The sequence below is a fragment of the Cryptotermes secundus genome, unplaced genomic scaffold (assembly GCF_002891405.2).
Source record: "Cryptotermes secundus unplaced genomic scaffold, Csec_1.0 scaffold537, whole genome shotgun sequence".
NCBI classification, from domain to species: Eukaryota; Metazoa; Arthropoda; class Insecta; order Blattodea; family Kalotermitidae; genus Cryptotermes; species Cryptotermes secundus.
In genome coordinates this window covers 70,265-95,456 of record NW_019740661.1, presented here as the reverse complement: position 1 = coordinate 95,456, position 25,192 = coordinate 70,265, and the positions used below count along the sequence as shown (strand labels likewise).

The window sequence follows — 25,192 nt, the reverse complement described above, 5'->3', positions numbered from 1 at the left end:
CAATAAATTAGATTATATAAAACAAATTATAGTATAAAACAAGAATAAAGTTCTTTGATTGATGTTTTACATCATTGAGTCAGTTGTTGGTTTTGTAATTTTGTTGCGTTCCCACGGGCAAATTGGAATATTCTATATTTTGTGAATATAAAAATTGTATAGGAGGCTCGTGATGTAGATGTAGTAATATTAATGTTAATTATTTAGCCGTTGTTTACATTCCCTATAGAACGGACAATACTTTGTAGGATGAGGCATCGACTAAATAATTTACATTAATTTACTACATCTGCATCACGAGCCTTCTATACAATTTTATGTACACAAAATATAGAATATTCCAATTTGCCCGTGGGAACGCAACAAAATTACAAAACCAACAACTGACTCAATGATGTAAAACATCAATCAAAGAACTTTATTCTTGTTTTATACTATAATTTGTTTTATATAATCTAATTTATTGTATTTTTACGTCAAGTATTTTTTTATATAATTAATAATATTGTATCCAGTTTTACTAGTATTGCGGTTCGGTGATGTATATGTATGTTAACCATGTATTTGCCTGATGATGGCTATTAATAGCCGAAACACGTAGAAGAGCCGAAACTAGGCACTGATCTTGATATTTGTTGTGTTGTGACGGTTGTGATAAAAAGGTTGTATATAAAACTTAGGCCGTCAGGTGGGTAGGGTTTGGATAGAAGGCTGACAACCTTTCTCTGCAAAAATAAAGTTGTCGCGAAATCCATAGAAGTGAAAACCGGATGCAATTTCATAGAATCTTCTAAGGAAGGCTATGGTTCAAATAGGACTATTTTGTTAATGATGATGACTGTGATTTGACATTTTTTTCAGGAAAGTGTGTGTGACAGGGCAAAATATAGACCTTCTTCTTCCAAGTAATTCTACCGTATAAAATATGTGTAAAAATATCACCCAGGCGGCAAACTTTATTTGCGTCAATTCAAATTTAAAGTTTCGGGGTCAGTCTCGCTCCACAATCAGACCTTTTCAATAGAACATGTGCAAGGAAATTCTTACATATTATTAAGTAAGGTTACTTAAGGGCTAAGGTACTTATTTGTTTTTAGTCTTTATACTTAAAGGTTATATATATGCATCTGTTGCCGGTCACGGTAGCCGAGCACTGTCTTCGCTTGCTCGGAAGCCGGGATAGTGGGTTCGAATCCCACTCATGACATGGATGTTTGTGTGCGTTTTCCTGTGTCTGTCTACAGGTAGAGGACTTGCGACGAGCTGATCACCCGCCCAAGGAGTCCTACCGAATGTGTAAGATCTAGAAAAACCGAAGTGAACGGAGAAGTTCATGGAGGTAGGCCTAGGCCCACTGGGGCTGTAGTGCCAAGGAAGAAAAAATATGTATCTGTTAAGACTGACTGTATAAAATATAAATAAAATCGAAATGATTCCTCAACGGAGCGAAGACTTTATCGGATTTCTAGATGAGTGTTTCTGAGATGTTAATGTTGTGGTACTTGAGAGTTGGTTATGAGCTAGCCGTGGGCTAGTGTTCTGCTGTTCCGTTTTACTGTCGTGTAGAGGCGATGCTAATTATGTTGTCATGTATTCGGGTAACTTGACTAGAGGTTAATGGATTTCGGATAAGATGAACCGATTTATTGGACAATTTAACCGGGCGGAACTGCAGATAGTTATAACGAATTCAAATTACTTTAACTGTAAGACACAAACAAGGTCTTCGACGTCTGCTTGCTTGAACGAAAGCACGCTAGTTCGCTTCTGCCTTCTTCCTCTGACTCCTGTGTCTGACTCGTCTCTTGCTTCTGACTTCTGAACTGGCCTCCATTTATACCTGCTAGGCTCCTGGGGTAGCAGATACCTCCTTGAACAGTTTTGGTTTTCATTTCCGTTTTAACGGTCTGCCTAAGTACGCATTGTCGCGTGAAGGTGTTTGCATTTGTCACTCAGATAACGATGGGTTCATTGCTCTAACTGTAGCAGGAACGTGACTACTGAGCCGTTGTCTAGCAGTGGATACCCATTCTGACTCCGATATTTCATCTTTTAGGCTGCACATCAGAATATGGTGCCAGCCAGTTTTTCCTGGTCTGAGTTAACGCTATGCGGGCGCTCTTATTGGCCGAGTGTGTAACTATGGTAATGCTTTCTTAATCTTAGAGAGGTCTGCATTGTCTTGTCTGGTGGGTTTTCTCTACAAGGCTGAAGTGATATACAAATATACAAGCATATTGTGTAAGTTTTGAGGTTTTCACGGCGATGACTATGAAGAAAGTAGTCTTCTACTACAGCTATCTGTATTCGCACGCTATTAAACTACCCTGAAGATGGAGGCGATATGTTCCTCCGAAACGTCGGTTAAAACTAAGAATACACGGCACCAGATCCCAGAAGACGACTTTCTTCATACAAGCATATTATTTCCATTTTCTCAACATTTTGGAAGAACTGATCATTAATAAACTTGTGATAGAGAGTGGACGTTCATGCAGCACGGGGGATCAGGCTCTCGACTCTTAAGAAGTCACAGGAAGTAAGTGTCATGGATCGCACAATTACTTACGCTGAGTACAAATAATTTATTTTCCTCACTTTGCCATTGCCAACTGGACCATCAAATTTCTCTTGAGGTTCTTCTTGGTTTAGCTTGTATCTCTGACAGCAGAGTTCATTTTCATTTTTTTTTCGACAAACGGGCTCTACGAATGTCATGCATTGACATTTTCGCGAATGACGCTAAATGCAATGGACGAAACCTAAAAAATAATACAGGATCCCATCTGAAAGTGTCAAATACGGGCAAACTTAAAGGAGCTATTATTAATGAGAGTAAGGCTTGGATGAGTCATGAAGTGCCTTCCCCAGCTCAAACACTGGGACCGTGGGTTCGAATCCCCTAGAGGCATGGATGTTTGCGTTTATTCTGTATTTGTGTTGTCCTGTGTAGGTAGCGACATATCGACAGGATGATCGCCTATCCAGTGGCTCATGCTGGCTATCAATAATATTCAAGTTTCAGAGTTAATTAATTACTTATTTTTTTAATTCGCACATTGGGGGTGGAGTCCAGTTGGGTCAACTCGGCACGGCGGCCACTGATTGGCCTATTGTACCTGCTCCGGGTGATTGTGATGACGGAGAATTTGGTGGAATAAAGATTGGCAGGGGAAACCGAAGTACTCGGAGAACACCTACCCCAGCGCCACTTAGTCCCACCACAAATCCCACGTGACCAGACCCGGGTTTGAATCCGGGCCGCCGCGGTTGGAAGCCAGCTACTAACCGCTTGAGCTGTGGCGCGGCCTTAATTATATATTTAAGAATGGGCACAGACCTCAGAGTCTAACCCGTCAAGGTAGAAGGAGAAGAAGCAGACCTGCATGAAATATGAAGTGCAGCGCACAGAAAGTTAAAATGTTTCACTGGTCCACTGGTCAACGACTGGAAAACTTGGAAAAGCCGGATAAAAAGCAAGACGGATGCAACAAATATTACAAAGGACCCCAGTTAGAAAATTTTGGCTACCTGAACACTCGGATCACGCATTCGAACAACAATCGAGATGTGAATATTTGTCGGTATTTCTTTGTGTCATTTTCCTGAGATAGCTGCGTTGTTCTGTACTTATGCCAAATGCAGGGATTCCTTTTAGGCACAATAGATCACTGTGGTCTCGGTGCAAGGGCCAAGAAGGCCCACCCCTTATACATTCATTAGGGATTCCTAACGCCATCTGAATATCTTCTGCGGAACCTCTGACTTACCACAGGAGAACCTGGCTCGACTAAGCCCTGAAAATTCTGGAGAAACAAGGAAGGAAATTTAAATAATTCGTCCGTTTTCGACGCATAATTTTTATATTGGGTTATCCAAAGAACACATTGTATGCAATTCCTATTTTCCCCATAACTGCTTTGAACAGTGTAGCAGTTAGCACTCTTAATTAGTACTTGAGTTCGAATCTTAGAAAAGAGACAAGTCATTCGTAAATATTTCTTGGTTGTCCTCAGCAACTCCAGAAATATTGGACTATACATTATAATGCCCAATGACCAAGTCTTTTCAAGTCCTTACTCTTTCGTAAGTCACTCTAACATTCGATGTTATAGGCCCTCGTCTTATAGAAAATGGATTTACCGTGCCGCGGTCTCGCAAAGATTGAGAACCGCTGTTATAAGCTGTAAAATATGCAGCTGACAAAGCTTCGTATAAAAAGCCAATAAATAACCCATGATGATTCATGTGCCGCCTCTCCATTCTTCTTGAATTCAACACCCTAACAATTTATTGCGAATTTAATGAGAGTGTACAGGTTTTTGTGATAAAAAGGTCTCTTTGTTATCGATTTTCAATTACCCCAAGGAGTGAATTCACACTCCACTTTGTTATTGAGTGCCAACCTATTCGAATTCATATTTTGAATGGCGACCGAACTCCGACATTTACCTAAATGGAAGACAAAGTATATGTAATTGAGTGGAAATAGAAACATAATTTTCCCTTCAGCTGGGTCAGTGATCAATACATAATAATGGAATACATTTCAAGGGAGCTTCTGAGTAAGTTTGTTGTCGATATCCAAGAAAACCAAAGTCATTATAGGGACTGCTTAAAGAACAGTCCATTCGCTGCCGACGCTGTGCCAGGTAACCACTAAAAACTCACCTGGATTTGTAAACTTATAAAATACGCGAAAAAATAAATTTAATTCATATTCTTTCCAAACTAACTAAGATTTGTATAAGTTTAGGAAGATCAAAGTCTAACTATAGACGATTTTATGGGTGTGAAACATAATCGTTAGTCTAAGGAAAGAATGAATACTGGGCATAATTGAATAAAAAGTGCCGAAGAGAATATTTGTACCTACGAAAGTTTAGGTACCTGTAAAAACTAGCAAAATGCATAAATCTTCATAAGGCGGAATAATTTTTTCATAGGTTATTGCTAATATTTATAAACCAAGAAGAGTGAATGGATTGTCACCAAGGAAACAAGAAATTAACAAAACTTTATGTTAAGAATCCCTGCGAACAGAAGATTCTAGCAAGTAAAGTTGGTAAAAAAAAGATGTCCCTGTACAGGCCGTGAAGGACCATAAGGTTTTGAGACGTCGAGGTTCCTACATTTTCTCTAGACAATCGGCTCACAGATGGCGGTAAGGTTGTCAGCCTTACGCGTAGGCCGCCCTTTACCCCCTAGCAAGATTCCTGATACTAATTCCTATTAGAGCCTGAGTCGACCCCAGGGCCATAATGCAGTTGAAAGAATTAGGTAATTGAAAAAGTCAACCTCATCTGGACTGGAAGCCGTGACTTTTCGTTTTGTAGAATAGAGCCTCAACCAACTACGCTACCGGCAATGTTGATAATAAGGCGTAACTCAGGGCAACAGATTCTGGAGAATTGAAGTGGCTCAAGAACGTGCCAGCAGAGGGCGTTGTTAGAAATATTAATATTTATTTGATTATTTTTAATAGAGATTTTTAGGTCGGCTGTTGGGTCGGTCAGTCGGTCGGTCTGCTGTCAGCTTGTCTTAACTGCTTCAGAAAAGCACGACATTGGACCTCATTACTAAGCAGCTCAACCCACCGCACGGTATCATAACCTATTCTTTAAGGCTTTCCAATTACACTTTCGCGTGTATTTATCTCCTCAAAATGCTCATTACTTGTCCGTCCTGTCGAAGCTTCCTTGATGAATTCAGCAAAGTCCAAGATTTCCGCTCTTCAGTTAAAGAACTTGAAAAAATGTATAGACCTTAAGAAATATTGGTCAAATATAGAATAATTTATGGTGTTGAAATATAGGAAATTGTAAAGAGTGGGGAAATATCAGTTTAAAACATAAGAGCGTTTGTGAGAAAATTCTCTGCATACGGCTAAATGTACTAAGGGACAAGTGTGTGATCAGAATTTTTAAGTATTTATATACTGTCTTCGCTCGCTTGAAATAACCGGGATCGTGGGTTCGAATCCCACTCAGGGCATCGATGTTTACTTTGTGTGTGTGCGTTTTTCTGTGTTTGAGTACAGGTAGAGGCCTTGTGACGAGCTGATCACCCGCCCAAGGAGTCCTACCGTATGTGTAAGATCTAGAAAAACCGAAGTGAACGGAGTTCATGGAGGTAGGCCTAGGCTCGCTGGGGCTGTAGTGCCAAGGAAAAAAAAAGCTATAAAATGAATGGCTGGAAGGTGTCATTAGGAAATTATGTATTTGATATAAGTAAAATGAAGAATTATTCAAGAAATTTGAATAATAAATGTTACAGAGTTGATATTGTCTGCTAGAATGTTGGAAATGCTTACATTTCTCTGTTACTCTACCGCGTACACACACAGAAACACATGCCCACACACACGAGAGTCTAAGGCTTACTAGTCTGTTGCTGTGTACGTTGGCAAGCAGTTACGAACCAAAGCAAATGGCATCAATAAACGGCAGGCGGAGAAGCGTTGTGTAGGCACTGCAGTGACTCAACAAGGCTACACAGCTTAGTTCATATTATTGTTCTATCAGGTTCGGTAGCTTTGTATAAATGTACCTATCTTTCCAGAATATTTTAAGTTCTTAGTGCGCATGTTCAGAGGAATCGCGTTTTCAGAATGTTTCCTAAGAGCTCTTTGGTAGTTCATAACGCTATCCAAATGGGAAAGCACTAAGCTATAGAAATCTATGCTGTGTTCTTTTGAAAAGATACGTGTATATCCATTACAACACATAATTTGCATAAATCTATTTAGTATTAAATTGCATTGTCAGCAGGGAAGCCGGAATAGCTCAGCCGGTATAGAAACAGGCTCTGAGCCGGAGAGCCGGGTTCGATTCCCGGCAAATGGTACTGGAGGATTTATCCTCAGAGGTAAAGCGACTGAAGCGTAAAGCTGACCATTCACATCTAACTAGTGACAAGGCCAAGAATGATGGAGTTATACCTCCACTACCCCTGTAGTCTTCATGGAGTAGTTCTTAACTCATTAAGCACAGGAACAATTTCACCACCTGCTGTATTGAGGTAAGGCACTTTTGATAAGTTTTGTTTTGCGGATAAAAAGTTTTGCACATGAATAGAAATAGTTTCTAAGCAGATTTTTGTGCAACAATTTTCTGTTAAAATTGAATTGGAGAGGAAGGGGAAACACAGGATGCTGCATTGGTAGAGACAGAAAAGACATGGCATGGTGGAGATTCTGTGGTATGGAGATCGACGGACTCCAAGTGAAGTGTCAGGCAAGAGAGACTTCCCGCACGATGAAGAGGAAGATGTCAAACAAGTCCATTTAATATGGGCTGGGATCGCCAACTTGAGAACGGACTTCCATTGTGAGAAACAGAAGGGTTTTCAAGATGAAAAGTTTCGAAGAAAATTGTAAGTTGTAATAATGGGTCCTGTTAATGGTTACGTGTAAGTGGAAGAGCAAGGCGTGCTCAGATAACGAACTCTTTCTTTGTAGGTAATGTTGATGTTATTTTTCAGTTCTATTTTACTGTATTCTTAGAAACGGGACTTCGCCCTGGCGTAATCATGGGTTACAAGCGGGAGGAATTTGCGTATAATGTTCACAACTGAATGAATTTTTGCATCGCGTTGTATTGTATTGTAAATCAGGAAAAATCATGACGCGTCTCTTTATATATTTTCTCAATCCTCACGTTACACGATATTCTATTCAAGCACTCTGTCTTATATTAGCTTACGTCTATGGTTTGTTTCGACAAATATATAAATTCAAGTAATGAAGTAGGCAGTTTGATATTTTCACTTTCATCGGGAAGCAAAAGGGATATATGTAACTTGCTAATAGAGTTTCAAGGGAGGAACTTGGTCAATGTTTATAAATAATTTAAAAAAATAGGAAACATAAATATTCCAGGAGTTTCTATGTGTGCGGATGAGACCGTGTTGTCCTCCAGAATCTATCGCGCAGAGCCGGATGCCACAGTGTGCTCCCGGCAGTACTTCAGCTTTAAGAGAAGCGGTGGAGGACAGCGCCATTCCGCTGGAGACCGTCGCAGTTACACAGTGCAGCCAACACCTCACACCCGTTTCCTCCAGGAGGGCATTGTGAGTCTTACCGTATTTCTTACCTTGACATACTGCACTAGCGAAAGAGACCCTTCTTCGAGTGCTCTTGAAATAAACGTTAGCCTATTAAAATAATTATATTCCTTGTTTATGAAGAAAGTGTTATGCATAGGCTTAAATCGCCTTAGCTGTAGTGATGGTCCCGCATGGCCATCTCTTGGTGTATTCTATGGGTCAAATCAGGACATCAGGACAGTTACAGATTATTATGTCGAAATTATGCATATTGCATCTGTATTCCTTAAAGTCTCATATTATCATATTGCCGAAATAATAAAGTGATTTAATAAATAGCCTCCGAAACATCTGGAATCAAATTTTGTGCACTTCGATGGTCGACAGTGTGAAGAGAAGACATATTCACGAAAGTATAAATTTTGACGCCTTTCGTTGTAAACTTTGATGTGAAGGCTTTTTTTTTGTTATGCATGCAATTTCTCTGTCATGGACGTTTCGACGTTGTTTCTAAGCTACAAATTGTGGTGTAAATTTTGATCTAGTACTAAATTCCATAGCATGCTGAAAAAGGCATTAGTTATTAAATAAATTAGATTAATGTTAATGTTATTTGCAAACGTAAAGACTCGTAAGGAGGTTGGTCTAGAAGTAAACACAGGGAAAATTAAGTATATGCTGCTGGCTCGTCGCCAACATGCAGGGCAAAATCATGACATAAAGATAGGAAACAGATGTTTTGAAAATGTGGCACAGTTCAGATATTTGGAAACGACGATAACAAATCAAAACCTGATTGATGAGGAAATTAAGAGGAGATTGAACTCTGGTAACGCCTGCTACCATTTGGTCCAGAAACTTCTGTTTTCTAGTCTGCTGTCCAAAAACATAAAAATTAGAATATACAAAACTATAATTTTGCCTGTGGTTCTGTGTGTGTGTGTGCAACTTGGTCTCTGACATTAAGGGAGGAACATAGACTGAGGGTGTTTGAGAACAGGGTGTTGAGGAGAATATTTGGACCAAAGAGAGATGAAGTGACAGGAGGTTGGAGAAAACTGCATAATGAGGGGCTTCACAACTTATACTCTTCTCCAAATATAATTAGAATGATCAAGTGAATGATGATGAGGTGGGCAGGGAATGTAGCACGAATAGAGAAGAAGAGGAGTGCATATAGGATATTGGTGGGAAATCCAGAATGAAAGAGACCATTGGGAAGACCAAGGCGTAGGTGGGTGAACAATATTAAAATGGATCTTAGAGCGATAGGATGGGATGGGATGTATTCGATTAATGTGGCTCAGAATAGTGACCAGTGGAGGGCTCTTGTGAACACGGTAATGAACCTTCGTGTTTAATAAAATGCTGGGAAATTCTTGAGTAGCTGCAGACTTGGCGGCTCCTCAAGAAGGGCTCAGCTCCATGAGTAAGTAATGAGTAAATAGTGTGACGAAATAGCTGATATTTTCCTTCAGTAAGGTTTCTGTCGGCCGGTCACGGTAGCTGAGCGGTCTAAGGCATGTACTGTCTTCGCTCGCTTGGAAACTGGTATCGTGGGTTCGAATCCCACCCAGGGCATGGATGTTTAGTTATTGTGTGTGCGTTTTTCTGTGTTTGTCTACAGGTAGAGGCCTTGCGACGAGCTGATCACCCGCCCAAGGAGTCCTACCGAATGTGTAAGATCTAGAAAAACCGAAGTGAACGGAGAAGTTCATGGAGGTAGGCCTAGGTACACTGGGGCTGTAGTGCCAAGGAAAAAAAAACGGTCTCTGTCGCCAGAAAATTGTTTCAAGGGGGAACATTTCTCTCCACGTTCCATGGAGCTAGGGACACCGCTGACTGCGACGGAAAATGCGAGTTTTTTCTTTTGACATGCTTGCTTTGACCTAACTGAATTTTTCCCAGGAGAGAAAGCGAACATCATTTGTACTTACAGAAATATCTTGCTGCCAGTAATTTCACAGATCTTCATTCTTTTATCCCTTCCCAAAGCTTTTGAACGTGGGTTTCTCTATTGCATATGAGATCCATTTCATCCAGTGTACTCACAGATCAGTGCACTGAATTGGTAAGCAGCCTGTAGGCCTGCTGTTGAGGTAATGTCATAATGACTTTCCTGTTATGTAGCTTCCATCGGAGGAAATCCAAGCAGAGTGCCCTAGAGCACAGGAAGGTCCTCGGACTTTCACTTGGAATCAACGTGGTTCTGGTGTCTATCCTCTGTGTCATGGCCATCGCCTGGGGTAAGTAAATTGCAGCTTCGTCCAGTAACGTACAGTGTTCCAAGGAAACCCAAGTAGCTGGTTGAGGTGATATCTTGGTACTGGTCTGGAGAGGCTGAAGAGGAAGGTGAGAAATCACAATCATAATAGTCAGGGCTCCGGCCGAGATTCGAGACGAGCCAGTCTCTAATACAAATCTAGAGCGTTACCGCTGTGCCAACCCGCTCGATCTTTCAAAACCTAAATAAAATTTCTGACATAGGTTATGTACCCGTAGTTCAAAAACCTACTAGCTGATGGCTACTGACATGACTCCTTATAACGAGTATAACAATATCAAATAATCTACTGGAAAATGCAACCGAATTAACTCCCAACTGTAGTCATATCAGTTATCATGATCATACTCCAGACACTAGCAAAGCATACGAAGATGTGACACTTACCGAAACAATTCTCGTGTAGTTTATACACTATCCTGAAGTGTGAAGTTTAGGCTACATGTCGTGAAGTTTGAACTAAGCCACAAGTATAAAGTTACCGATTCTGGAAAAAAGAACGACATTTCAATAACCGACATCAGCGATCTGTCGCTACTCAAACGTAAAGTCAGTAACACCGTCAAAATGAGGCATTGCATTTAACTGAGGTATGTAAGTAATTAAATTGACTTCAGCAAATATTTTCCATCTTCAATGGTGGATCCCGAATAATGAACACTTAAAGAATCTGTGTTGAGGCTTTCAGTGCGGTGATTGTTCAGATTGTGGTCTTCTGGGTTCTCATGCAGTTCAGAAAAGTTGGTATCCACACACAAGACCACACGGCGTAGCAATGCAGAAGAACACAATCTGAACTCAAGACGCATCTTGTGCTCTGCTCAGGATGTGTATGGAGCGGAATTAAACTCAGACGAGGATAAAGGCCGAATAAGTGACATGTGCATTTCACAATCACGTGACGGCCCACACAAGTTCCATTAACTGTCAAATTCGATTCCGAATGACATTCGTCTTGGAGTTAACAGCGGTCGTGGAACTTTTCCGGGCTCTCGTATAATAGGAACCGGATACAGTGTTGCTCACCAGCGAGTACCTGTAACCTACTGCGTACACATCCCGGATATGGTACAGGCACTTGTATATTTACAANGTAGAGGCCTTGCGACGAGCTGATCACCCGCCCAAGGAGTCCTACCGAATGTGTAAGATCTAGAAAACCCGAAGTGAACGGAGAAGTTCATGGAGGTAGGCCTAGGCCCACTGGGGCAGTAGTGCCAAGGAAAGAAAAGAAACGCTACGGACATAATTGGGTATGAATAATCATTAACCCTATAATACAACCGAAAGTACATTAACTATTTGGTATATTTATAGATCTTAGACAAGAATAGTTATGAAGACCCATCTTCTTACGAGATAGGACACTCGAAATTATGCAACAGTATTTTTTTATTTATAGCGGGGTGGGACTAAGTCTCTTGTGCTGGGGCCAATTCTGGCCTATTGTGCCAGCCCCAGATATTAGGTGAGGGTGACTGTGGAGCAATTGGTGGAATGAAGATTGGCAGGGTAAATAGAATTATTCGGAGAAAACCTGTCCCAGCGCCACTTTGTCCACCACAACTCCCACTTGACCAGACCCGGGATGGAACCCGGGCCGCCGCGGTGGGAAGCCAGCGACTAACCGCTTGAGCTATGGCGCGGCCCTTACGCAACAGTAAATAGGAACTTTCTACTTATGCAGTGTAACTGTACTGATTCTGCCTGAGATTATGCTAACACAGTAAACCAATAGGTTTCTGCAAGGGATTGCTGCAGGCAATACTAACTCTGCTGGTAAGTGGATCTGTCAGTAACAGATTCTGCAGACAGCTTTGACCATTTGCATAGAAGCTGTTCGCTCTGAAGAGCTTCTTGAAATCTTTTTTTATATTTCCTCAGAACTGGATGTTGTAATGTTATGACTGGAATGTGAATACCTGTAACCCAAATGATAGCGTAAAAGATGAAAATTAGAAAAGTAACTATATCGATAGTGACTTACTCATGCTTAGAAATTTGATATATTTTATTTTATTACAATAATTTTACTTACAATTTAATGGGAACATTGCCATTGAGAGATATCTCTAAATAAAGTGTATATCTTGATGAAGTATGTAGTGTGACGGTGATTTTAGTTGTATTGAAAATTATGGCATAGTATGCTTCATTTTTATGGTTTAATTACCTTTATGTGCAATACTAATTTAATTACACAATTATTGTTCTTATTTTTAGGAACAGAGAAGGAAACAGTTTCCGTGGATATTTGTCGAACCAAGGATTGTCTAGAATCAGGTAAAATGAATTAAGTTGAAAATAGTTCTAATTTTCATATATATGTTATTTCTTTCTTTATTTATTTATTTATCCTTGGTTTATTTGCGCAGAGTCTTGATGTTGCGCAGAGCGTCTCCTCGCATAACTTAACAATCCTTGGAATGAAAAAGAAACGTAACATCAAATTGAAATAATTTTTATTTTACAAACATTCAACAAGAGTTGGAACTTGTTTTTAACACGTTTTAGGAAAATGAACTGGAGAAAGCAATGCAACGGAGCAGTTACGTAAAAGTATCTGCATGATAATGACCTTATGAGGTCGAAACCCGCCGTAGGAGTAACGTTTATAAGAAAGTGATAATGTAGCACACCAGCGGTCAATGAGTACGACAGGAAGTTGTTCACGACTGTTCACGAAATTGTTAATCAGTGCAACAGGTTGTTAATGGATGATATTAATTTCTACATTATTAATGTACTTAGCCAAATCAGATACAGATAAATGTAGTTTTCTGAGCGGTTTCTAAAGAACCTAACAACTGATTACTACAACTAAATGTGAAATTTCATTATCATTACTAAGCCATTATAGCGTTACTCCTGTAAGGTAGCCTCAACATTTACATTTCTATTGCATATGAATTAAAAAGGGCAGCATTCATGATTCACATTCCAACTATCAGCTACGTTCCTGAAACAGCTTATCTTGATTCCCCATCTCCGCAGGATAGAACTTTCATGTAGGTCATTACAATTTTCTTCCTCATAACGTATTATTTCCCATTTTATTACTGCTTACCTTGTGTAGATGATGACTTCTTTGTTCCTCCGTACGTATGTTTCATCTCCAAATTCGTGGACCAGATTTCAACAAAATTTGGTGTAGGGTTTTTTAAATATTTGTTTACATAATTCTTCTATACCTCTATTTCATAAAAGAACTTATTAAATTTATCAGAAAATTCTTATCGTAAAATGAACCAATTGTAGTAGATAGGGAGGCCTACTTAATTAAATTATATTTATTCTTGTTTGAAATACATTTTGTTTCTGTGTAAAGAAATAAATAAAGATAACATAGAATTTATTGCTGATTAGCTTATCGATAATGATAATGATATTTTCGCAGAAGCATTTGTTAATGTCGAGACAAATGAAAAGTACTTAAGTCCTAAAGTCAGCATTTATAAATTCTGTTTAATCCAGGTGGATTATGTCTATAAATTTCCGCCTTTTTCCTTTCCGTTTCATATTCTTTCTCTTCCTTTCAGTCTATGCACCCTTCTCTTCGTTCGTTTTCCCGTTATTTCTTTCATCTGTAGTAGGCTAATTAGGGGTTTCTCACACTAAATATTTGTTTTATGTTTCTAATGACATTTTTTAAATATTAAATATTTTTTCTCGGGCATCCAGTATAACGTTAGCAGGTTCGTGACTTGTAGCCAGAGAATGAGTATGTCCTACGATTTATTCTGATTGCAGCGCACCGCTTAATATCTGCTGTAGACGAAGAGGTTGACCCCTGTGAAGACTTCTACCAGTTCGCATGTGGCAACTGGATGCGTGGACATATTCCGGACGAAAGGGAAATGATAGCCTCACAATTCTCGCAAGCAAAGAAGAAAATCAGGACAGAGGTCCAAGGTATGAAACACTACAGAGAATCGCCCATAAACTGAATGTAGACATGAACACTAAAATTGGTAATTGTGGCTGTAAGCATCATTTGCTTTAACGTCTAACAACTCTGTATTTAGCACACAAAGGTAATGTTAGGTTGTGCACTTCACAGTTCCGATGGAATGCTACCATTACTCGCTAAATTAAGGTTAAATACACCAGCAACCCATCTCCATAACATATACCTCCTCGGCCCATCTTACTTTCACCCCCCCCCCCCCCCCCCCCCCCNTTTCAGCCTTCAAGTGGATAAGTTAAAGATGTTTTCTACACCAGAGGCGTTGCTCCACCATACACACGTAGCCAGATCATCTTAGGCTCATAGACTGCACCGTCATAACAGTGCAAGGAATCTTATTTTAATCACGAAATTAGTAATTACGAAATGTCAAGAATTGCTCGCTTACTTCTGTCACCTAAGTTCTTTTATTTTCAGATATTTGCAATTTGGTATTATTTGTTTCGAACCTTAGGGTTCTGCTACCAGGGAGTTAGATGGTTTCTTTTTATTGCTAGTGCGGTGGGACTAAGTACCAATTCTGGCCTATTGTACCAGCCCCAAATGATAGGTGAGGGTGATTGTGGAGCAACTGGTGGAATGAAGATTGGCAGGGGAAACTGAAGTACTCGGAGAAAACCTGCCTAGCGCCACTTTGTCCACCACAAATCCCATTTCACCAGACCCGGAATCAAACCAGGCCCCGTGGTGGGAAGTCAGCTACTAACCGCTTGAGCTATGGCGCGGCCCGAGTTAGATGGTTAGCCAGGTAGAAAGTTCATTGTCATGTTTATAGAAGTCACCCTGGAATCTAATCTAAGACAATGTCCTCAAATTTCTCACAAATCCATGGCATTATTTTTCTTCAATCAAAACTAGATCTGCCAAGGAGGGCGTTGCTTTGAGGTTACGTGAGCATATAATAGTACTCATTTCTCAACCTCCAATGTACTAGATGTTCGGCCTATCCAACTCACCTTGACTCAAATGCTGTAATGGTTGCTTTATAACATAATTCACGCCGTCAATCAGGACGAAATTTTGTCATGATTGACGTTCTCTTTACTACGTGCTTCTTGTTCAGTACTAGTTAAGTGATTGACCGAATAAATAATTCCATGGAGCTGAATCATTCTTGAGAAGTCCCTAGTCGCTCAGCTACTCAGCAATTCCCCAAAATCATATGGAACCTAGAAGTTTATTACGGTGTTCACAAGAATCCTCCACCGGCCTCTATCCTGAGTCAGGTTAGTCCAGCACATACCACTCCATTCTTTCTCTCTAAGATCCATCTTTCCCGCCAAAGTCCTATATGGAGTCTTCTTGGTCTGTGCGTGTTACATGTCAAACCAATCTCAGTTTCCTTGACCTGATCATTCTGATCGTATTTGGTGAAAAGAACTAGTCATGAAGCTCCTCATTATGCACTTTTTTTTTCGAACCTCCTATTATCTCACCTCTATTCAGTCCAAATATGATCTTCAGCACCCTGTTATGAAAATACCCTCATTCTCCTCCCTTCCCATGATGCCAGAGACCAAGTTTTGTACCCATACAAAACTACATGCAAAATGAATATTTTATGGATTTTATTCTTTTCGTTTTTATGAAGCAGACGAGAAAGTTCTGAGCTGAACGGTAGCAAGCATTGCCAAAGGTTATCTAGTTCAGTACAACAGATAGATATGTTTAAGTCTGTAGAAAGCCTCGGTATAGATTTAGAACGTATTTTTAAGTGACTCAACATCCATTAAAAAATCGATATATTTCGCGCTGACGTCATGTTGGTTTTGTTACTTTTATAGAAACCGTATTAATAATAGAAGTGAGCATATATTTGTTAAGCCTCGCTCCTGGATAGACAAGTCAATATAGCGACCTGACTACGAGCTGGACGACCGAGGAATTACGGTTCGATTCTCTGTGGTTCAAGAGTTTTTACTTTGCCTCCAGCGTGCAATCAAATAGGTAAATTGGGATGAAGTGAAGTTGATTCCTCACATTTAACTGGTGCCGAGGTTAAGAACAGGTAGAACTATAATTCCATTCTCCTTTACATCTTCATAGTAGTGTGCTTAATTAAACATAGAGACGACTTTTATCATTAACAATCCTTATGCGAAATCTTAGCTATTGTTACTGGTGGATGATGCACCTCTAAACCATCAAAGCTACTGACCATTGTTGTTGTCCAGGATATTATTGAAGGTCGCGATATTTGTTTGCAGATATCTTGGAGAGCAGAGGTGAACCTGACGATTCGCTCCCAGTTCAGCAGGTAAGGGAGCTGTACAAGGCGTGCACAGCAACAGGTATGACTCATAAGGTACTTAGCATTACGTTACATATTATGATATTTCATGTAATGTGTTACGTTACCTTAAGTGTTACGTGTATCATCTATCAAGAACAGACTATAAATTGTATGTTAAATTCTCCTTGACGAAATATATCGTTTCGGTGAATATACGATGGAAATAAATATAAAGTTACTTCTAACGAGAAAAATTTTTTAGTGTTATAAACTAAAATGAAAAATAGCCACTTAACACCAAACAGCCTGTCTAAATTATTTCAGTTTCCTCTCAGCTTTTTCAGTGCTGTGCTGAAGAAAATGGCTGTTCGAGTAGAACAGGGAATAAATTTGATTTTGACCGTCGAAAGAATATTACACTGTACTGTAACAGGTTACCGGATAATAATCAGTAGAATGAAGCTGGAAATGATCATTTCAGTAATGCCGTATGAGCACGCATTTTCTAACTTCTATTTCTGATTATATACAGTAAATCTTCGATATATCGGACTAATGGGGGGGATATCCGTTATCACCGTCTGCTACATCCCACTGAAGGGGTATTTACGGAAGGAAGCCAGAAGATACATATAAACTAATACACGCAGTAAACACAGAAACACACAATGTGATCAAATGAAGGTTTTCACATTGGGGGTCTTTCTTGGCTACAGAACTTTCATTACACATGGAGCTGAGCCGTTCTTGAGAAGCTGCCAATTGTGCAGCTACTCAAGAATTTCCTAGAATATAATGGAATCCGAAGGTTCATTACAGTGTTCACAAGAGCACTCCACTGAGCCCTATCCTGAGCCAGATCAATCGAATCCATACCATCCCATCCGGCTCTCTAAGATCCATTTTAATACTGTCCACTCATCTACGTCTTGGTCTTCCCAGTGGTCTCTTCCCTTCTGGCTTTCCAACCAATATCCTAAATGTATTCCTCTTCTCACCCATTCGCGCTACATGCCCTGCTCATCTCATCCTCCTTGACTTGATCATTCTAATTATACTTGGAGAAGAGTACAAGTTATGAACCTCCTCATTATGTAGTTTTCTCTAACTTCCTGTCACTACATCTCTCTTCGGTCCAAATATTCTCCTTAACACCCTGTTCTCAAGCACCCTCAGTCAATGCTCCTCCCTTAATATTAGAGACCAAGTTTCACGCTCATACAGATTCACCGGCAAAATTATACCTTTGTACTATACTCTAATTTTGATGTTTTTGGACATCAGACGAGAAGACAAAAGGTTCTGGAATAAATGGTAGCACGCATTACCAGACTTTGATCTCCTCTTAGTTTCCTCCTGAATCAGGTTTTGATTTGTTATCGTCGTTCCCAAATATCTGAATTGTGCTACATTTTCAAAAACATGTTTCCTTTTTTTATATCATGATTTTGCCCTGCATCAGAAGTAAAATGGTATAAAATTGTATAAAATAAACGGGGGAAGAAGGGGACTAATTCAATTACAATAATGGAATTAACCTATTGGAACCGGGGAAATCCCCCCGAAACTTCTTGATGGTGTGTGGCTGACTCATTCAAGTTCGCTTGGTTAATCTGCTTGGTGCAACTGCATGTTACAGATGCCATTGAAAGTCTGGGAGTGAGCCCTTTAATTGATGCACTTGAAATGCTGGGCTTGCCAGGATCACTCCCATCTTCCAACACGACGGAGAATTTCAATTTGACGAAGACTTTGGCCATGATACAGTATCATCTAACAATAAGCGACCTCATAGTCACCGTGGGTTTCGGAGTTCATCCCCAGAACGAGTCTCGCAAGACGTTGCTAGTATGCCTACGCCGTTCTATACATTTAGCTTACTGATATAGGCAGAAACTTGGTTAGCTAACTAAGTTATTACGAGCCAGGTAGCAATTTCCTTATACATATTATGTGCCTAAGAATTTGGTTAGTCATTTTGATTGCTACGAGTAATTAGCTGCAAATTTATTTAAGTATGTAGTTAGATAATTAAATAGCTAGCTGCATACTTAGTAATTCAGCTGGATAATTAAGTAATTTAGTGTCTGAGTTAACCTTATCACAGTGGCCGTGCGGTCTAAGGCAAGAAATGCCTTTGCCGGCTAAAAGCTGGGATCGTGGCTTCGAATCCCACCAAGGCATGGATATTTTCCTACGTTTATTCTGTGTTCATGTTGACCTGTGTAGATAACGGCCTTGCTGCGGGCTGATCTCCCGTCTAAGGGGTCCTACTGACTGTCTAAATTTAAGAAACTGAAGTGAAACGAATCGTTTCATAGATGCCCTATGCTCCAAGTGGGAGCAACTGTAATAGATAGATGGTGTATGAGTTACATACTATAAAGTAATACGTAATTACTGTATTAGCAATGTAGTTTTTGGTGGGACGTAAGTTTAGTGATTAGTTATGTACCTCATTGTTTTTTCAGTGTGAGAGCCAGTCCGTTAGTAAGTAATTAATTGTTGAAGCTAGAAACTCCTCTAAATAATATTCACATTTTAATTTCCTACATCCCAGAATACACATTGCGCCTCCATTAAAAAACCAACGACTTAAAGTTGTTTAGGTGAATAATCGTTAGCTCATTTATTAAAAGGGGGGCACGTGGTAGCGTAATTTGTTGAGGCACTATGCTACAAGCCGGAAGGTCGCAGGTTCGAATCCCGATGATGTGGATTTTTTCAATTTACCTAATCCTTCCATCTTCATTATGTCCCTGGGGTCGACTCAGCTTCTAACAGAAATGAGTACCAGGAATCTTCATGGGGGTAAAGGGCGGCTGGCACGCAAGGCTGACAACCTCACTACCATCTGTTTGCCGGTTCTCTAGAAAATGTTGGAGCCTCAACCTCTCACAACCCTATGGGCCTTCACGGCCTGTTACAGGGACAGCTATTTATAAAAATAATCATACGAAGCAGATAAACGAATTTTAATGTCAAAACGCGGGATATTTGCTATTAAACAAAGTGGTACACAGTGTAACTACGCTAAGGGGCTACTATCTAATTATCTAACGCTGGTTAGTTACCTAATTACATAGGCTTATGTAGCCTCGTATTCAGCCAGCTCCTTAATAGTTAGGCAAATAGTTATTTCGGATAGCTGAGTGTTGTGACTTAAACTGAAACAGCTCTACCCACCTCGCGGACCGAGAGTGTTTATTGGCCTCCACGGCGAGTCCGTCGTGGGACCCGACCCTCAGGATTTCATGAAGCGCAAGAAGAGGTCCGCTTCAAACTTCGTGGAAGACGAGCTGCGCTACCGTAGCACAGCCATCGAGACCTTTGAAACTTTGCGGGACGGCAAACAACGGATAGAAGTCTCGGAACTGCGGGCAGCCGCCATGAAAACCCTGGTGCTGGAGGCCGAGATCAGCAGGGTAAAGTTAACATGAAATTACCTCTGAGCTTAAGCAGATCTCCATGTAAGCATATATGTAGGGCTTAACAAACCCATTCGTCCGTCATGAATCTCTTTCATTTTGAATTTCTCCACAGATATCGAACCGTAAAACTGAACAGTAGTGCAGTCTCCTTTAGTAAAGGTAAAAGATAAAGTTGTTTCCGTACTTAACTAATTAAGCACTACGCCATGAAGGCGTGTGGGGAAGTGGATGTACATATCCACGTTTTCTTGACCTCGGCACTAGTTGGAGGTGGGAGGTAAGTTTCACGCCCCGGTCGATTTACCCCGAGGAAGTTGCACAAGTACCCATAGGATGGGATGCTGGATGGGCAGCACGATCGGTCTGGGCGACATGGACAAGAGAATATTCTTGCCTCTTAGGGACTCGAACTCTAACTCATCGGTTATCCAGCCCGTATCCAGTCGTTATACCGACTGCGGTATCCTTTAGTACACATATTATATAATATAAGGGGTGATGTCTTATGTCTCGCTGGTTTTGAGTAATTGCAACGACGTGGATAGGCGCGGTTTCTTTTCTTGAAATATGCCTGCCGAGTAGAATTTGTTTCTGACTGGTGAGCTGAGCTAACATTTGTTGATGCCAGAATTTAGGTGTGCAGCCAGCCGTCCTGTTCACAGCTAATAAACCCTTTACGCACAACTACGTTACTTGTCTAGCAGCCGGGATAGCGTAGTCGGTATGACTGACTGCGGGCTGGACGGCCGAGTGGTCGGAATGCGATTCCAGGTAGGGGCAAGAATTTTCTTTTTCCACGTCGTCTAGACCGACTCTGCGGTCAACCCAACCTCCTATCCAATGAGTACTGGAGTTCACATCCAGGAGGTTAAACGGCATGGGCCTGAAGCGCACCACTCTCCTCCAGTTAGTGCCGAGGTCAAGAAAATGTGGATCTATACATTCATTCCCCCATACGCCTTCATGGTGTAGTGCTTAGTTAAGCACAGGGACAAATTTACCTCTTGTACATTGCTTGTCTACTTTTGTTTCCCGTGCCCCCTCTTGCCGTATTTTGCTAACGAAGTGGTACGGACCACGTATTTATATGACCTTTCCTACTTGCCTGTAAGTGTAAGACACTACTTATATACACGTATCTAAGGCACGTAATTAAAATCCATTCAGTATATACTACTACTATCATTCAAGGATGTACATGAAGAGTGCTCTCACGCCGTTTAGTCAGTTGGAGACCATATACTCCTCAGAAATGTTAGCGGGCTTCTGCAGGGCTACACTGTGTTACATCCCAGAAGATCGCACACGTACCTTTCATAACCAGCACCGTGAGAGCCTCAGGCCTAGAATATTCTCGTGTTATAAGTTATTTTTGCAATGGCATAATATTCATGCTGAAAATTGAAAATTTGTTTCAAAGTTCTCGAGGGAGACTCGCTCACAAGCTCAGACAGCATAGTGCCACCGTAAACCTGCTCTTGTCTTTAATAAAGGGAGGCAGGTTGGAGTTACTCGCACCTTCTTGTGCCTTATATGGTATTATTAAGAAAGCAAGCGAGCACAGTGTTATTGTGCAGCTGGGATGGCGTGTTACTGCATTTCGAGTAAGGTTTTCTCTGTTTCAGAAACAAGACCTGTCTGGCTTATATAGAATAATGACGCTTTCAGAGCTGCAAAATGAAACGGTTCGACATCTGCAGTTCCTAAATTCAGAGGACATCCGCAACCAGGTAAGAGCTGAAGAAGGAAGCGGTCTTGTCCCATTCGGTAGTGCTGACCATAATATGTCCGTCACGCCACATCTGCCAGAAGTTTTAACTTCTTCTACACGAATAGGCAGCCCCTTCTTGATGTTATCAGTTTCTGTTCATTTCCTTCGTCTTAAGCCGGCCGATAAGCAGGTGAGGAAATTAGGAAGAGGAGAAAGTACACGAGAAAGAAAAGACAGAGACAGAAGGACAGAAGAAGCAAGACAATGAAGTGAAAGAGGAACAAGGGAAAGACAACAATAGAAGAGGAATAGGAAGCACAGAAAGAAGTGGAACTACTGAGGGAACAAGATGGGGGCGGGGGGGGGGAACAAGAACTAAGAAGTTTCGGGAAAGGAGAGACGTGTACTGCACTGCAGATAATAGAACTCTGGACTTCTAAAGAGTACTTTCTTCTGGGATACGTCTTATAATCCGTTGAAAGTCAATCAAAGTTTCGGAGAAACATTTCAGCTCCATCTTCAGGGTCGAAAAATAAGCCAATCGAAAAATCAGAGTAAAAGCAAGTGACAAACAGCCGAACTTCAATTTCGCAACACATCACATCCCTGCCTGTGTCATCTTCTGACAACGTAGATATGAAACAATGCATGTGACGATTTATTTAAATTTTAATAGATAATCGATATAAGCTTTTTCTTCTTCTTCTTCTTCTTCTTCTTCTTATTATTATTATTATTACAATTTCATTGCATTAAAATAAAATGGAGATTGCTGTCCTCTGTAATGTAAGTCCGTGAGGTTTACGGAAGAACGTTTCGGAAGAAAATACAGTCTCCATTTACAGAGTAAAGAGGTTTCAGCCCTCCACCTCGGAGATGGAGTCAGCAGGACACTCAGAGACTTTTAGTACCTATCTACCAAACTCTGTGGCTTCACAACACAAAAGACAGTAATCCCCATCGTCAACCGTTACTGTAATTTAACAATATTTCTCTATATTAGGAGCCGGGATAGCGCAGTCGGTATAGCCACCGGCTACAGGCTGGACGACAGAGAGATCAGAGCTCAAGTCCCGGTATGGTCAAGAATTTTCTCTTCTCCACGTCGTCCAGACCGGCTTTAGGGTCCACCCAATCTCCTCTCCAATGTTTACCGCGGGCTCTTTCCACGGGTGTAAAGCGGCTGGGGCGTGAAACTGACCACTCACCTCCAGCTAGTGCCGAGGTCAAAAAAATGTAGGTCTATACATCCATTCCTCCATAAGCCTTCATAGTGTGGTGCTTAATTAGTTAAGCACAGGAACAGCTTTACCTTTTACATATTTATATTTTACACAGTCTCCTGCCACTTACAATATTTGTAGGCTGTGCTCTTTCAAATGGTTTCTCAGAATGAGTTGAACTTTACGGATCAACTTCTGCGTGACATTGTAGCCACGAAGACAGCACCTTCAGGCACTATTTTACTCCGAAAATTAGTCTTTTATTGCACTGGTGCATTACTATGTATCTTTTTGGACTTCCAATCGACATCCCTGCATTTCTACTGGATATTTTAACGGAATCTCTCAGCAGTCACTTGTGAACTGTTCCAGATAGATTGGGAGTTGTTCGTACGGACATTGCTCAAGGACGTGGGGGTTGTGCGTGAGGAGTTTTGGAATCCCTTACTGGTGAAAGACTCAAAGTACTTCCAACAACTGGCTACCATACTCGCCAAAACCAAGACAGAGTCAATACGTAAGTTATGATGTATTTTGCTATTTTGTGCTCTGCAATACTACGGGCTGGATTACGGGAAACTTGACACAAAGCCATCCCTACACACAGAGTTTCTCAGGCAGGTGGACCATCTCGATCTTGAGATCATTTTCGCTTTTGGCACATATATACGCTGTCCTTCCGATTTAACCCATGTAATGCCATTGTGTTATTTTTCACGAACAGACCTAGGACGCACTAGAAGACAAGGAACGCAAAAAATCCGTTGCTGCAAATTTTAAGGAACAAGTTTCAACTTACGACATGTACATACCGTATAATATGTGTACCTTTCAGATATGACTTTTGCTGTGATGTAATCTTGTGAGTATAATGCATTTCCGTTTGATGAAGTTTGATATTTATAAATTTTATTAAAATCGTTTATAATTTTCAGAAAGACTAATATGGTGGAAAGTTGTGGAACATCTGATGGTGTTTTCCACGCAAGCATTGAGGAGATTGCGGTATATGAAAGCCGGAGACTACAGGATCGTATCCAGGTCAGATCATATATATTCTAAACAAAGATTTAATAAATACATTTACGTACAGAAACTCGGGACAGGACAGTGGAGCATGATGGAATGCTAAATCAGAATACGCCATATATGCATTATAATTTATATCATTAATGAAATGTTAATAGAGTGGTCAAATCGTGAGGGACGAATAGCAGCTCGCATGGGGGAGACAAGGAATAAAAAACGATACAAATTTTTAAGTAGGAAAACCCAACGGAATAAAACGCATGGAGGACTAACTCATAGTTGGGGGGAAAATTTTTTAAGTGAAGTATAGAGAATGTAAAGGTGAGGACTGGATTAAACTGGCAGAGCGCAGAGCCTACTAGACCATTCTTGTGCAAGAAATGACGAACTCGGCTTCTAAAAAGAAACGAATTTATTGAAAATACTGTGACGAATGAGTCACTGCTCACACATTAAACTGCATTCTGACTTGACTATGACGACTGCCTTACGAATGAAGCTCTCGCGACTGAAATTTGCTGGACTGAACTAACTTCCAGGCGTACCGAATATCGGTCACCATCTCAAACGGTTCGCTAATTCTGTTATTATTTTTGTCCACTACTAGGAAACGTAGCAGCATGTTACTATGCAACGCAGGTCTTCCTGTTGACTGCGTTGCCTCGAGGATGTGTTTACTAAAGCGTTGCCTATCAAGTGGTCATATTCCGTAACAATATTAAGACATAAAAGTTTCGTCAGCAACAAGAACATGGGTAATCCTTGAAGAATGCTGTCTTCTGGGATATGACGCCACCTGTGGTAAAATTTACAGACGTTTCGGTGGAACATATTGCTTCCAGCTTCTACCCGACAACATAATATTAGATTGCAGAAGATAGTAGAGCACTCTTCATAGTCAACACCTTAATAACCTCAAATCCAAATGAGGAAATCTTGTGCAGAAACTGAATGTACTTTTGAAAGTGTGTGTGTGTGTGTGTGTGTGAAGCCACTTACTGGAACTCTGTAATAGTAACTACTCTGATCATTGACTTGCAGGACAGATGAGTGTTTGCAGGTAATAGACAAAACGATGCCTATGGCAGTGGCCTACAAGATTGCTACTCAGCCTAAAATGAACCATACCAGACAGAGGGTGAGTGTAACGTTGCAGTTATTTTGGCTCCTGCTTCTGTCACAAAGCGAAATAACTCTCATTCCTGTAGATACACAACAAAATATTCTCCTGTAATTATAATAAATTTCCAATATATATTATATTATGA

General features: G+C 40.6%; 1 protein-coding gene across 1 annotated transcript in view; it reads left to right on the top strand.

Moving 5' to 3' along the window:
- The first annotated feature begins 7,447 nt into the window (after positions 1–7,447).
- Positions 7,448–25,192, top strand: part of LOC111872487 (neprilysin-like) — a 23,770-nt gene continuing 6,025 nt past the window's right edge. Inside the window, exons 1-12 of the mRNA XM_023866452.2 lie at positions 7,448–7,459; positions 7,920–8,070; positions 10,177–10,292; positions 12,554–12,613; positions 14,081–14,242; positions 16,505–16,588; positions 18,170–18,378; positions 19,707–19,955; positions 21,587–21,691; positions 23,268–23,412; positions 23,831–23,936; positions 24,966–25,062. Of these exons, the coding sequence (XP_023722220.1) occupies positions 7,940–8,070; positions 10,177–10,292; positions 12,554–12,613; positions 14,081–14,242; positions 16,505–16,588; positions 18,170–18,378; positions 19,707–19,955; positions 21,587–21,691; positions 23,268–23,412; positions 23,831–23,936; positions 24,966–25,062 (1,464 nt within the window). The 5' untranslated portion in view covers positions 7,448–7,459; positions 7,920–7,939. The remainder of the gene's footprint in view (positions 7,460–7,919; positions 8,071–10,176; positions 10,293–12,553; positions 12,614–14,080; positions 14,243–16,504; positions 16,589–18,169; positions 18,379–19,706; positions 19,956–21,586; positions 21,692–23,267; positions 23,413–23,830; positions 23,937–24,965; positions 25,063–25,192) is intronic.